The 13,284-nt window shown below is 39.1% G+C and overlaps 1 protein-coding gene across 8 annotated transcripts in view; it reads left to right on the top strand.

The window, feature by feature from the left end:
- Nucleotides 1-13,284, top strand: part of ctnnd2b (catenin (cadherin-associated protein), delta 2b) — a 212,241-nt gene that overhangs the window by 148,626 nt on the left and 50,331 nt on the right. For all 8 annotated transcript variants that reach the window (XM_086205179.1, XM_086205172.1, XM_086205173.1 and 5 more), the window contains 2 exons: nucleotides 9,115-9,247; nucleotides 12,341-12,554. In XM_086205179.1, the coding sequence (XP_086061305.1) occupies nucleotides 9,115-9,247; nucleotides 12,341-12,554 (347 nt within the window). The remainder of the gene's footprint in view (nucleotides 1-9,114; nucleotides 9,248-12,340; nucleotides 12,555-13,284) is intronic.

Below are 13,284 nucleotides of genomic sequence, written 5' to 3'. Positions count from 1 at the left end.
AAAGAAAAAGTCAAGTGGACGCAAACAGATGCCCAATAACACACTGAACATAAAATAAATTAATAAAAATGTCTTGTACTTTTCCCATAAGTCCCGATGCAGAAGACATACACATACTTAAAGATCTTTGATAGGGTACTGGGTCAAAAGGCATGTCTTTATTATATATTTTTTCTTTTTTTTTTTGCACAGTTTATTTATTTTATGCCTTTTTACCCTTTTCCTATTTTATTGTGTATGTATATTTCTTGTATATAGTGTGCTCTGCATTTTATGCCCTGTGGTCTCTATTGTATATCATACCGATGCTATTTTTAAAAATGTTCCTGGTTTTGGGATCATTAAAGTAAATCTATCTATCTATCTATCTATCTATCTATCTATCTATGTAAAATCAATGATAAACAAGATCAGTCAGAAAGAGCATCTATTCCATAAGTCATCAGTGACATTTCGAGCCAAAACTTACTAAGGAGAAGTATTTCCCTTGGTGACACATAAAGATGCAGAGTTTGTTCAGCATGTGAGAGCACCATGTATTTTTGCACCATTGTGTTGTTATTTTGTCCATTGATTTGTTGGGGCTTCCTCTCCACCTCAGCCACATGCTAAAAGCAAGCCCGTATCTTGACTAGATGAGGCTGTATGGAGTTTGTGGAATGCTATGTGGCCTGATTGGGAGACTGTTAGTTGAAGCTTTTCATGTGAGCCCCTCAGGATCACATGTTGGTTTACTGATGCATGAAGATACTCACAAGATAAAACACCAGCCACATATTGCAGTCTCTGAAAAAAAAGTAGTATAATGATGCTTTATAAGAAATTGTCTATGGCTATTTATTTGTGTTTTGATTTTTATGGTATTTTTTTTCCTCCACAGGAAACTAATTCAGTATCCTCATAGATTTCATCTATCTAAATCATCTATTATTTTAACAAGGGAGGGCTGAGTAAATTAGGGTGTCATCAGCATAGGCATAGCTTCTGCCTTGCAAGTGTGATCTAACTATTAAACTGTACCTGTTAATTCACACTAGAGTTTCTTATGTGTTGCAATGTTGTGATAATGGTTCTCAAAGCTCTTCTAAGAAGAAAAACCTTTTGATTTTTTTCCATTAGAGGCATTGCAGACAGAATCATCCGTTGCATCAGGGGATTGTTTACAGGACGTAAATGCATCTCACATAAGAATATTAAACATAAAATCAAATGTACATTTGAATTTTCTCTCTTAAGTTAAGTGGGATATTGTATAATATGTACATAACTTAAATTCTCAATTACTTACAGCTGTTTTAGTGCTTTGATTAGTAAAAAAAAACTGAAATTAATCAAAGCACACACTTGAAGTTAAGAAGGCAGATTGTATTGAACCTCTTGGAAGACTTGCAATCATGGTATGCATGCATGTGTAGAAGTGTTGTTCGGTTTTCTTGGCATACGTTAATCCATAAATTCCCAAATTTTTTAGTGCCAAGGACCGGCAAAAGCATAAAAAAAATTTCATGGTCCTGTTTGCAATTTATGTCAATTTTAATATACATTGTAGAAAAAATAATGCATTTCAAAATGTAGGCTATCATTGTTTCACAGTTCTGAATTTGCAGTGGTTTCAGTTGCATAGATTTATTCATCAACAGGTGGTGACAAAGGCTCATTTTATAAAAATAATATAACATTTCAATCATCAGACCACTCCAAAATTAGAAGTTTCAGCCCCTTTTCATTGCTCTTTTCCCCTTTTATCTTTCCCCTCCTCAGTTACAAAGTATTACTTATGTTGTGGCATTAGGTCACTGGCAGCAGAATAGACTTTAGAATTGTGGAATATGTTCTATTGAATTTTTCAAGTTGGTTTACTTGTATGGCTGATACAGTAGTTGCTCCAATGATATCTGTTGTGTTAGGAGACCCAACCATCATGAAATACAGAACTTTTCTTACTTTGTCAGTTAAGAACGAATTGCTTTCTTTGCAATAAGGCTAAAAATATGGGTATTATATCTTGTTTTGAACATGCATTGAGTGTAGCCAAATTACAGAATATGCAGTTACTTTGATTGAATGTTTTAATTGCCTGGTTTGTAAAAGTTGTTGTTTATCAAGACCATGTATGTTGATAAGCTGTTCAAATGTTAAATGAGACTTTGTTCCTGTTGGTAGGTTATTTATCTGTAATGACATCCAGATAGTTGTTTGTGTGTGTTTTATTTTATTGACTTTTGACCAAGCTGTCAAGAATTGTGGCTTTTGTTTTTTGTTTTAGAACAGTTGTGGTATTTGATTATGTCACTGATAAAGGGTAGGCCTGTGATTGATATGTCTTGGCATGCAGTTTACTTTTTATCCATCCATGGGTGGTTACCAAAAAAATTCAATTCAATCGATTTTCAAGAGTGATGGCTATGATGGTTAGGATAGGGTAACATTATGCTCTCTCTCTCTCGCTCTCTCTGTCACTCACATACATATCCCTTTATGGTACAATATTAGAAATGTTATACTGCTATTTTTCTCTTTTTTCCAAGTACTCGTCTTGATCTTGGCTGTATTGGCAGACTTGTCCATCCATCCATCCATCCATCCATTTTCTACCACTCCTGTTAAGAGTCGCAGGGGGGCTGTAGCCTAACCCAGAGAGGCGATGTACACCCTGGACGGGTCACCAGTCCATTGCAGGGCTAACACATAGAGACAGACAAACATTCACTCAAACTCACATGCCTCCACGCCTATGGTGGATTTAGAGTAGCCAATTAGCCTAGTCTCTCTTGCATGTCTTTGGACTGTGGGAGGAAGCTGGAATAACTGGAAAGAACCCACGCAGGTACAGGGAAAACAGAAAGATCCCATGCTCAAGCCCGTAACCTTCTTGCTGTGAGGCGACAGTACTAACCACTGCACCACCATGCCGCCCTATTGGCTGACTTTTGAAGACTGGAAACATCTTTGGGACAAAAAGGTTGTAGTTATTTGTAGGACTCAGAATAAGACAGGACAAAGAAACCAGTACACGCTTAGATCAAGAACAGTAATTTGCCTCGTCTCCCTTGACTGAAAATATCTACATTTAGGCTGAAAAAAAGTGATTTTGCTGTCAAAATATCCATCCATCCATCCATTTTCTATCGCTTATCCTGTTAAGGGTCGCGGGGGGCTAGAGCCTATCCCAGCAGCCTTCGGTTGAGAGGCAGGGTTCACCCTGGATGGGTTGCCAGTCCATCGCAGGGCCAGGGCATATAGACGGAAAACCATTCCCTCTCACAACCACGCCTACGGTCAATTTAGAGTCTGGATTAACCTCGTCCTCTCTTGCATGTCTTTGGACTGTGGGAGGAAGCTGGAGTACCAGAGAGAACCCATACAGACACAGGGAGAACATGCAAACTCCACACAGAAAGATCCCATGCCCAAGCCCGGAATCTTCTTGCTGTGAGGCAACAGTGCTAACCACTGCACTGTTTTAAGAATTCCTGTGTCCTGTAAACTGACTTGTTCAGTGGTTCTTAAAAACAAGTAAAATTGTGTCCGAAAAAAACACCTGCTGTTACGATTTTCGACAATTCTACAATTTCAGTTAGCAGATGCTTTTGTCCAAAGCGACGTACAACACAAGCAAGAATTCAGACTTAAGATTCAGACAGATTTTACTGTCCATTTCATATTTCAATATTTACCTGAGCTTCTGAATAGGTGACGTTAATTATTTAGAATAGTCCAACATGATAGGAACAGTTGGTCACAATAAATGAATAGTTATGTAATATGTCTTCAACATTTTAAATAAAAACTAACCAGTATTCTAAAGTTTTGTCTTTTAGGCTGCATTATGAAACACGGACACAGGTAATACTGGCCCCCCTGCAAATAGGGTGTAAGACAGTGACTGAGACTACGATTTTGGTAAATAGAATTATGCTTCAGACTAAAATTATGTCCAGAATATCATGTGGCAGCAGATCCTCAACTAGGATACATGAGGGTGAGCAGACCCTCAAGCACAATCGTGACAAAACACAAAAGCAAGTCTATGTCAAACCAAGTCCAGTTCCGCGCATCACACCACTGTAGGTTGGAAAGCATCAAGCTCGGCTCCCCTAAGTGACTAGACCCACTGCTACCCAGTGATGCGTGACGGGCTGCAAGTAAACTACACTGTGCAACTAATGTAGTTAACACAACAGGGTAGACTTCGAAGGGAAACACAACTAAAAGTCACTGTGTTGCTGTCCTTTTTTGTGGTTGGTAATGCAGCAGTCTCTGGGTTGTGTCTTCTCAACATTTCACCAGTGCTGAGTAACAGTCTGCCAAATGAATTCGTGAGAAGTGAAGTCACACCTCACTGCACCAGGACCTCTACTTTTATCATATCAAAAGCTGGTTACACACATTTCTACAGGATTATCATTTTAGGTTTGTGTGTGGCAGATCTGGACCCAGGCAGAGGAGGACAGTGACTTGACAGAAACTAACATTTATTAAATACAAAATTAAACAATAGTTGAACTGGAAACTGAATAAAAAAGTATTTGGTAGGCAACCGACTAGAGACCAAAGAGGAAGTGAGACAAAGCAGACTAAGAAAGGAAGACGCTATTCATGTTGAAACAGGTGGGTAAACACAAGGTTAGGGAAAGGAGCTGACTGGGCAAGAAACACCAAGGAACAGGGCTGTGACTGACAATGACTGAAACTGACAAGACAGGTGAGACTCAAAAGAGACAGAAAACAGACAAAGACAGGAAGTGCAAAGCACTTGAAGACGCAGGAGGGAAGTGAATATAAAATATAGCAGGAACTGACTTGAGTAATCAAGACCAAACCACGAACAAGAAAAACAAGAAACACAAACTACAGACACATTAATGGAAAATCAAGATACACCTCCAAGATAAGAACTACAAAACCAAGCAGTAAATAATAACAAACAAAACTAAAAAAAAACTACAAGTCCATAATTAAAAATGGATACAGTCCAAACAAGGCCTGAGAATTTGCAAGACAAACATTTGTCAGAAAAATTTCCAGCTCAAGACGTTCACTTACAAATATAGCACACTTTTAATTTGTATAAAGTGTTTTGTTTTTGTTTTTTTCTCGGGCAGCATGGTAGCGCAGTGGTTAGCACTGTTGCCTCACAGCAAGAAGGTTCCGGGTTTGAGCCCCGGTGTGCAGTTTGCATGTTCTCCCTGTTCATTTGTGGGTTCTCTCTGGGTACTCTGGCTTCCTCCCACAGTCCAAAGACTAGGTTAATTGTATACTCTAAATTGACCGTAGGCGTGGCTGTGAGTGTGAAGGGTTGTCTGTCTGTATGTGTTGGCCCTGCAATGGATTGGTGACCCGTCCAGGGTGAACCCTGCCTCGCCCGAAGGCTGCTAGGATAGGCTCCAACTCCCCCCGTGACCCTTGACAGGATAAGCAAAAGAAAATGGATGAATGGTTTCTTTCTCAAAATTGTAGTGCTCTTCAAAGGTGATGCATATTCTTTTCACATCAACACTAAAACAATACAAACATTCCCCATGTGTACATGGTTGCCTGAAGATCACAGATGGCTCAGTAGTATTTGCTCATCTTGCTGTGATGTTGTCACAGTGTTTAGGGCTGGGAGCACCATATCCCTGTGGTCCTCTCTTGCTGAACAAACACACACACACACACACACACACACACACACACACACATAGCAAGAGAGAGCGATGGAGATGCTGATGAAAAGTAGCACAGCTTTAGGCTGGCGTTAGTGAATGAATGAATGAACAATCATAATACAGCTTTTTGGACCAGAACACTAACCAGAGAGACAAGGAACAGTATCCTTCTTTACATGCACTCCCATTAAAGGTGGATTATTTTTCTCTTTCTCCAGATTGCAGTATTTAATTTCAAGTGTATATACAGAGTAACATGTATGTTGAAAATATACATTTGTTTTCCCGTGTGTGTGTGTGTGTGTGCATTTCGAGGATCATGGCCCAAGGCTTTTGATTGAGTTGATCAACTGTGATGTACCACTTTTTCAAAGGGGGTATAACTGTTCTTGGTTCTGATTCTGTCATTGTTTGTGTATGTGTGCCATTTTTTTTCAGGGTTTTTTTGTTTGTCACACCTATTCATGCTGTCATTTTCTCATAATGTGTATGCGGTGGGGTTTCTCTTGTTTGTTGTAGTCAAGTGTGTGGGTAAAGCATGTGTCCTGTTGTTGCCGCTGTGGTGGTGCATATGTGTTTGTGTGGAGATGTGCCTAGAGGGAAGAGGGAAAACTAATAGAGATGGGCATTAAGCCAAAAGAGCGACAGGCAACAAAAAAAAGCCTTTGAAATGTCTTTTCTGTCTTTCTTCAGTTTACCCATTTTTCAAGCACTGGGGTTTATCCCATCCCTATTATGAAATATAGACAAAAGCTTCTATGCCTTTAATGGCTGAGTGTGTGAAGGAGTACATATGTATGTGTTTGACAACTATATTAGTCAGCAAGGATGTGTTTGTCATTATGAGTGTTTGAATGTTTATTTGATTTTTCTTTTTGCTCTCATACCAAATTGTTCTGCCTGGGCTCTGTGTGTAGCTATATTTACACCCAGCACCATACTTTAACAGATGTGAACCCACAAGTATATCTGTTTATGTTAAGTTACATAGAACTGAAATGATCTCCATGGGGATCTTGCTGCATCAAGTAAAAGAAACATCAAAGAAAATGGATTCTGGATAAGAGGGGTGAAAACACTGATTTTCTATGCTACCAGAGCCTCTCACAACTTTCAGAAATGATCAGCTCAAACTGTGCAAAACTGGAGTTTCAAAAACAGAAAACAAACATGGAAACTTTTGGTAAAAGTATCCTCTTTTATTTGTAAAAAAGATTTATGGCAAAATCTAGTTCCATTTTTTTTCCCTTTACATTCCTTTTCATAGCGGGAGAATTAAACTTTGCCCAAAACCAAGAGAAAAAAAAGATAAGGCTCTTGTTTGATTCGGTCCCACGAAACCATCGCTCTCAAGGAATCGTGCTATAGACAGACAACCATTCACACTCACAGCCACCCCTACAGTCAAGTAAGAGTACTTGTCTCCATTTGCATGTCTTTGGACTGTGGGAAGAAGCTGGAGTACCCAGAGAGAACTCCGAAGGCACAGGGAAAACATGCAGATTCCACACAGAAAGATCCCGTGCCCGAGCCAGAACTCGAACCTGGAACCTTCTTGCTGTAAGGCGACAGTGCTAACCACTGCACCACTGTGCCGCCCTCCATTGGTTTCAGATAGTCTCAATTAATAAGCCCCCCGCTATTACTCCTCTCTCACACCCTTCATAGTCACTTCATCTCTAACATCACATCTTTCTAATGTTAATATTTGTGTTTCTTTGTTCACACACTTGAACCCATAAACACATTTACAAGGTTAGTGAGCTCTGTGAGTGTGTACACCTCTGCCATGCCTTGAGGCAAAAATGGTGATAGACAATACTTTTATACTCAGGAGAAGCAGCTGAGGCTGATGGAAGAAGGGATTCATCACAGCAGAATGATTCTCTCAGTAGCCAAGATGAAGGCTATTGTCATACACCTTCCCATACAAATACACACAGGAAAGAATGTGTCTATTCTGTGATAGCTGCATGATGTGTCATATCTGAAAACAAGAAAATCTGACGCAGTCTTGTTAGAGTTGCACTATAATACTAGCCTTATGTGATCCACTCTTATATTTGATTACACATTAATAGTAGGCAAAGTATTAAACCAGTGTTATACGATATTGCTAGAGATGGAATTATGAGCTTTGTTTTTTTTTTAACCTATCTTAATGGCTGTGTGTGTGTGTGTGTGTGGCTGTGTGTTTGTGTGTGTGTGTGTGTGTGTGTGTTCGTCATTTATGTGAATCTCTGTTGCAACAGTGGGACTTCCCCATGGGGATTCATCAGAATTTGAACTCCTGGATGCACAGATTCATCCAAAGAAGCATTACTAATGCCAGGCCCTGATGTTAGGCATGGTGCCAAAGACTCATCCGGGCTGTAGAGTGTAGGCATTCAGTTCATTTATGAAAAAAAGTTCAAAGAAGCTGTTACGCAGTGAATCTGTATCTCACATGACTGACCAGCTGCTTTCAGTGCTGTTTCCCAAGCTTTGTCTTACCCTCCAGACAGCATGCAGGATGGCCAATACTAGCTGGTACATCCGAACAATGAAAACTTAACCCTCAAGAGTTCCCTCCATGCTGTTAAAACTAAAGCAATGTGTAACATTGTCTACACTGCCATCTTGTGGCTGCATTATGTAGCCCATTTTATTTGCTCCAAACCAGTTGGGAGAGCAAACCTTGCATGCATTTCCTTGTGTGTGACATGTTAACAGTCACAGTTCAAATTTTCTTGGCAATTAAATGGCAACATAACTAGTTTGTTTACTTACAATCTGAAATGAATAGCAGATTATGATAATGTGATAATAATAGTATTGCATTGCAACAATTCTGCAATAATTGATTGATGGCAAGACAGTTCCTCCGTGATGCATTACGACCTCTACAATATGTAACTGAGGAAGAACAAATATCCCCAAATGTGAAAAATCCCAGGGAATATATATGTATTGATTGCATTATGTCAAATTTTCAGAATTCAACAACAAAGATAAAACAATGTACCATAAAGTGTATTATCTTAATTTTAGCTTTATGCAAATACTTACTATCAACAACTTCTTAATGTTACTAAGCAAATCCTTGCATAATGGCAGCTTTTTTAAATAAATATTGATATTTAGTGCTCACTGTATTGATTTTGTATCACAAGAAATTGTATCATGATGTTGGTGCTGAATGTTCTCAATAGAAAAAAGCACGGAACATAGAACATTACTTTTAAAAAAACTGTATTGGTGTTATGTGCATCGAATTCATCCCGTTGTCTCTGGTGAGAATTGTACATCGGGCACAACATGGAGGAAGGCTGCCTAGTAACAGGAGACTGAGTGTCTCTTCCTCTTTCTCACTGTCTCTCTTTCTCTCTCTCTCTCCCTCTTTTTGACACACACACACACACACACAAATACATGCCTCTGCTCACATCAACTCATTCTGTATTTTCTCTCTGTGTCTCTGCAGGGAGTTTGGTTGGAGGGATCCAGAGCTGCCAGAGGTGATCCAGATGTTGCAGCATCAATTTCCATCAGTTCAGTCCAACGCTGCCGCCTACCTCCAGCACCTCTGCTTTGGAGACAACAAGATCAAGTCGGAGGTATTGATCTGGCAAGACAGAGAACTTATTACATGCAGGCTGTAACTGACTGCCCTGATATTTCCACAGATCCTCACAGTGGCACACACACATACACACACATTTTGTACCCATTCAACTGATGATTTACATTGTGTGTGGTTTTAATCAAAACAGCACACTGCCCCCTCTTTTCCTCTGTTATACATTATTGATTTTTTAAGACTTCCGCTGGACATTGGGGCTAGAGAGGAACGATGCTCTTGAGATTCTTTAGGTAGGTTTTAATAGCATTGACTACCACAAACAGGAGTCTAACAGAGGACCGTGTGGGTTAATTAAGTGATAAAAACACTAAAACAGTAACTAATTTTAATACAATACAATACTGTTTAATCAATTTCTAAAAACTAGCTAAAAATCAATGTAATATTGGTAGTGCATTAATAGATGTCATGAGTCTTGCGCTGCATCACGTTAAGCCCCAAATAGTGCAGGACTGAGTCCTATCCCTTTGTCAGTTAGCAGTCAGTGGGATATTTAATGTTTTTTTTGTTTGTTTTTTTGTTTTTTTTAGTTGAATGCCTGAAATAAGTTCTGTGGTTAACACTAGTTTGAAAAGTTATGTGATTTTGTGTTATTCTTTTGTTATCAGTAAAGCTACATGATACTATAAAGGGGTTGCTGTGGGCATTAAACATCCACACCAACAATACAAGAAGAGCAGAGGTAGTTATGGTGATGAAGTCATTCATACCACAACTGCAGTTTTATATTTCTAGTATTTTGGTTTCAAAAATCATTAAAGAAGTGTTTATGAGGATCACCTGTACAAAATGTTCCGCAAGAAAAGTCTCAAAATTTTGCTTGCCTCAAAGCACATTTTCTGCAATGATCAAAAATATTGTCATTTACCTTTTGTGCCTTCATTATTTGTATTAAAATTAAAAATTTTATTTCAAAACATCAAAATGGAATGCACGGACATCATAGATACACTGATGATACATACTGGATCCTGCTTTTTACAATGTTGACTGTTAGTCCTAGAATGATATATTCTTCTAATGACTTCAGATCATAATGATTTTTTCTCCACCAAAAAAGTGTTAGCCAGCAGAATGTAAAAGAATTTACCAGATTTGCAATCAACTAAACAAATACCACTATAAAAAGAAACTGTAGGAATGATGGCACAAAACATAATTTGCATAAAATGGCATGCCAAATGAATGAAAATTGGGTTTCTTAATTTTTACTCTATAAACAAGCATTTTGACATAACTAAATCTCAAATCTCAGTTTGGTTATTCTTGTCTTGGATCCCTGACAGTCTAGTCTATCATTTCAAATGAGTGGATATTACTATGCTGATACCTCTGTGCATAAAGTAAGGAAATGAAAGATAAGAGATGCAATACACTTCCCTGTCAGTAGGTGTCTCACTCACTCCATTCCATCCATTTTCTGCTGCTTATCCTGTTAAGGATCATGGGGGGGGGGGCTGGAGGCTATACCAGCTGCCTTCGGGTGAGAGGTAGGGTACACGCTGGATGGGTCACCAGTCCATCACATATAGACAGCCAACCATTCACTCTCACAGCCACACCTACGGTCAATTTAGAGTATCAATTAGCCTAGTCTCCTCTTGCATGTCTTTGGATGGTGGGAGGAAGCTGGAGTACCAGAGAGAACCCACGCAGGCACAGGGAGAACATGCAGACTCCACACAGAAAGATCCCGAACTCCAGCCAGGGCTCAACCTGGACCCTTCTTGATCTGAGGTGACAGTGCTAACCACTGCACCTGTCCCACTCACTCACTTTTGCTGCACTAATCATTCTACTAGTTGCCCAGTTGACACACCTTACCACATATGTTCAAGGTTGTAATAGGAATATGACACAGGCCATTCATGAGGTCTGTCTTGTCATGATACACTTTGTGATGTCGTCACCCATTAACAATGATAACATGAACCTGTCTGGCCAAAGTTGCTAAATTGCGCAATTGCTGTGTGCTAGTAAGCACTAGTAAGACCCTTATTGACCCTCATCCGGTCACTTTGTTGGTCTCAGAGTGTTTGAGATGGATAATGGAACTAAACCTTAAGTTTCTCAACCATTTCTCCACTTAATTAAACACCTGCGCTCCTGGGCTCAGTGTCAACACATACCTCAACACAGAAAGTGTATGCTGTTGGCAGCAGAGATCCTTAAACATTTGTCAGCCAATTTACTGGAATGTAAATATGAACATTTGGACCTGAATTTTTTTTAAAATAATTTTTCACCGCCATAAAAAATGTTAAGGTAAATTTAGACTATCATTCTGCATCTGCATCTTTCTAAAAGTTTTCTGGATGTATATTTTGTGAATTAAATTTGTTCTTAAAATTGTTGTCCCATGCACCTTTAAGATTGAGGACTGCAGATTGTTTGATTAGATTATTAATTGGCATTAAAAATAGAACAAGAAAGAAAAAAGGTGACCCTTAACAGAATTAGTGGTAGGAAATGGATGGATGGAATTATTTTAAGAAGGTGACGCTATGCTGTTTGGTGAAACTGTTCTTTGTTTTAAGTAGTAAGTAAGTAGTAAGTAAGTGTTGTAAGTAGTGAGAGTAACTGGAGTTTTTCTTTTTGATATCATCATAAAGGAAAGTCATCTAATTGGTTTCTTCCTGATAAAGTGCCTCTTTAGCACTTAGGACACAATATGCAAAATCCTTTATTGACTGCTAATTCAGCTGCATAGTTGGTGTGTTGTGTTGTAAGAGAAATCAGGCAGTCTGCCCTACATTAGCTTGTTGTCTAGACAGAGTAGCCAGTGAGAGAAGGCTGCAGACAAACTGAGTGGTGGCTGACATTTAATAAGTCTTTCCTTAATGCCACATTAACAACTCAATTCGTATTTGGATTGGAAAAAGTACCATTTAATTGTTTAAAACTTTTCTGTTCTCTTATTACAACATCAAAGTGGGAAATTCATCCTTTTGACTTAAAAAAGCCTTCAGCTGTACTGTGAAGCTTGCTAAATGTCCTAGAAACACCATTAGTACTCTTTATCTTACTCTGCTGAGTCCTTGACTCATGGCATATCTTCTGTCCTCAGATCCGGCGGCAGGGTGGCATCCAGCTTCTGGTGGACTTGCTAGATCACCGGATGACCGATGTCCACCGCAGTGCCTGTGGAGCCCTCCGGAACCTGGTTTACGGCAAAGCCAATGATGACAATAAGATTTCCTTAAAGAACTGTGGTGGTATACCAGCTCTGGTCCGACTGCTCCGGAAGACCACAGATGTAGAGATCCGCGAGCTCCTCACAGGTAAAACACACCATCAAAAACATTTTGATTGTGAAAGCTGTACCTTCAAATGGAACTTGAGAGCTTGTGTTTGACATGACAGGTCATGTAAACGACTTGTGAATTTGCTCTCAGCAAATTTCCATGAAGGAAGTTGTAAATACCATAACAGAGGGCATTCATATGGCCTATTTTTGTGAACATGGTAAACACAACTCTGTGTGAAAGCAATAAGACCAGCCCTTTGGACTTGTCCTAGAACAATAAATATGGGTGGAAATGATCAAATTAATCATAGCCTTCCTCTATTTATTGCCCCCATGCCAGGTCTGTGGTTGTCTAAATGGAACACCTGTGTTTGCCCTACAAAGACATATGGTTGCTGTGAAAAGAGTCTATAGGGTTTGCACATAACATGAAATAAAATAACAGGTTATTTTTTTAAGTAGAGGGCCTCCTGAACAAAATCAGATTGCAGAGCTGCAACCAACTGAAAAAAATCATCAACTTCAGTGTCCAAGTGATGGAGGTAATGTCAATTTGACAAACGTGCCAGATGCTGTTCATAAAATTTTGCATTTTAAAAGTTTCCTCACTGAATGTCATTGCAGAGATGTACACTGGTTTATAACAATTATGTCTTTTAACTGATCTACAGTTTGGCATTGCTCTTGTGAAAGCTGAGGCTCATTCTTGCCATTTAAGCCACTGGTTTTCAGTCACACATATGTAGTTTATTCAGTGATCAAAA

This window comes from Aulostomus chinensis, chromosome 5 (assembly GCF_037954235.1).
Source record: "Aulostomus chinensis isolate RoL2024-O1b breed Wild chromosome 5, RoL_Achi_v1.0, whole genome shotgun sequence".
NCBI lineage: Eukaryota > Metazoa > Chordata > Actinopteri > Syngnathiformes > Aulostomidae > Aulostomus > Aulostomus chinensis.
This window is presented reverse-complemented; position numbering and strand designations above follow the sequence as displayed.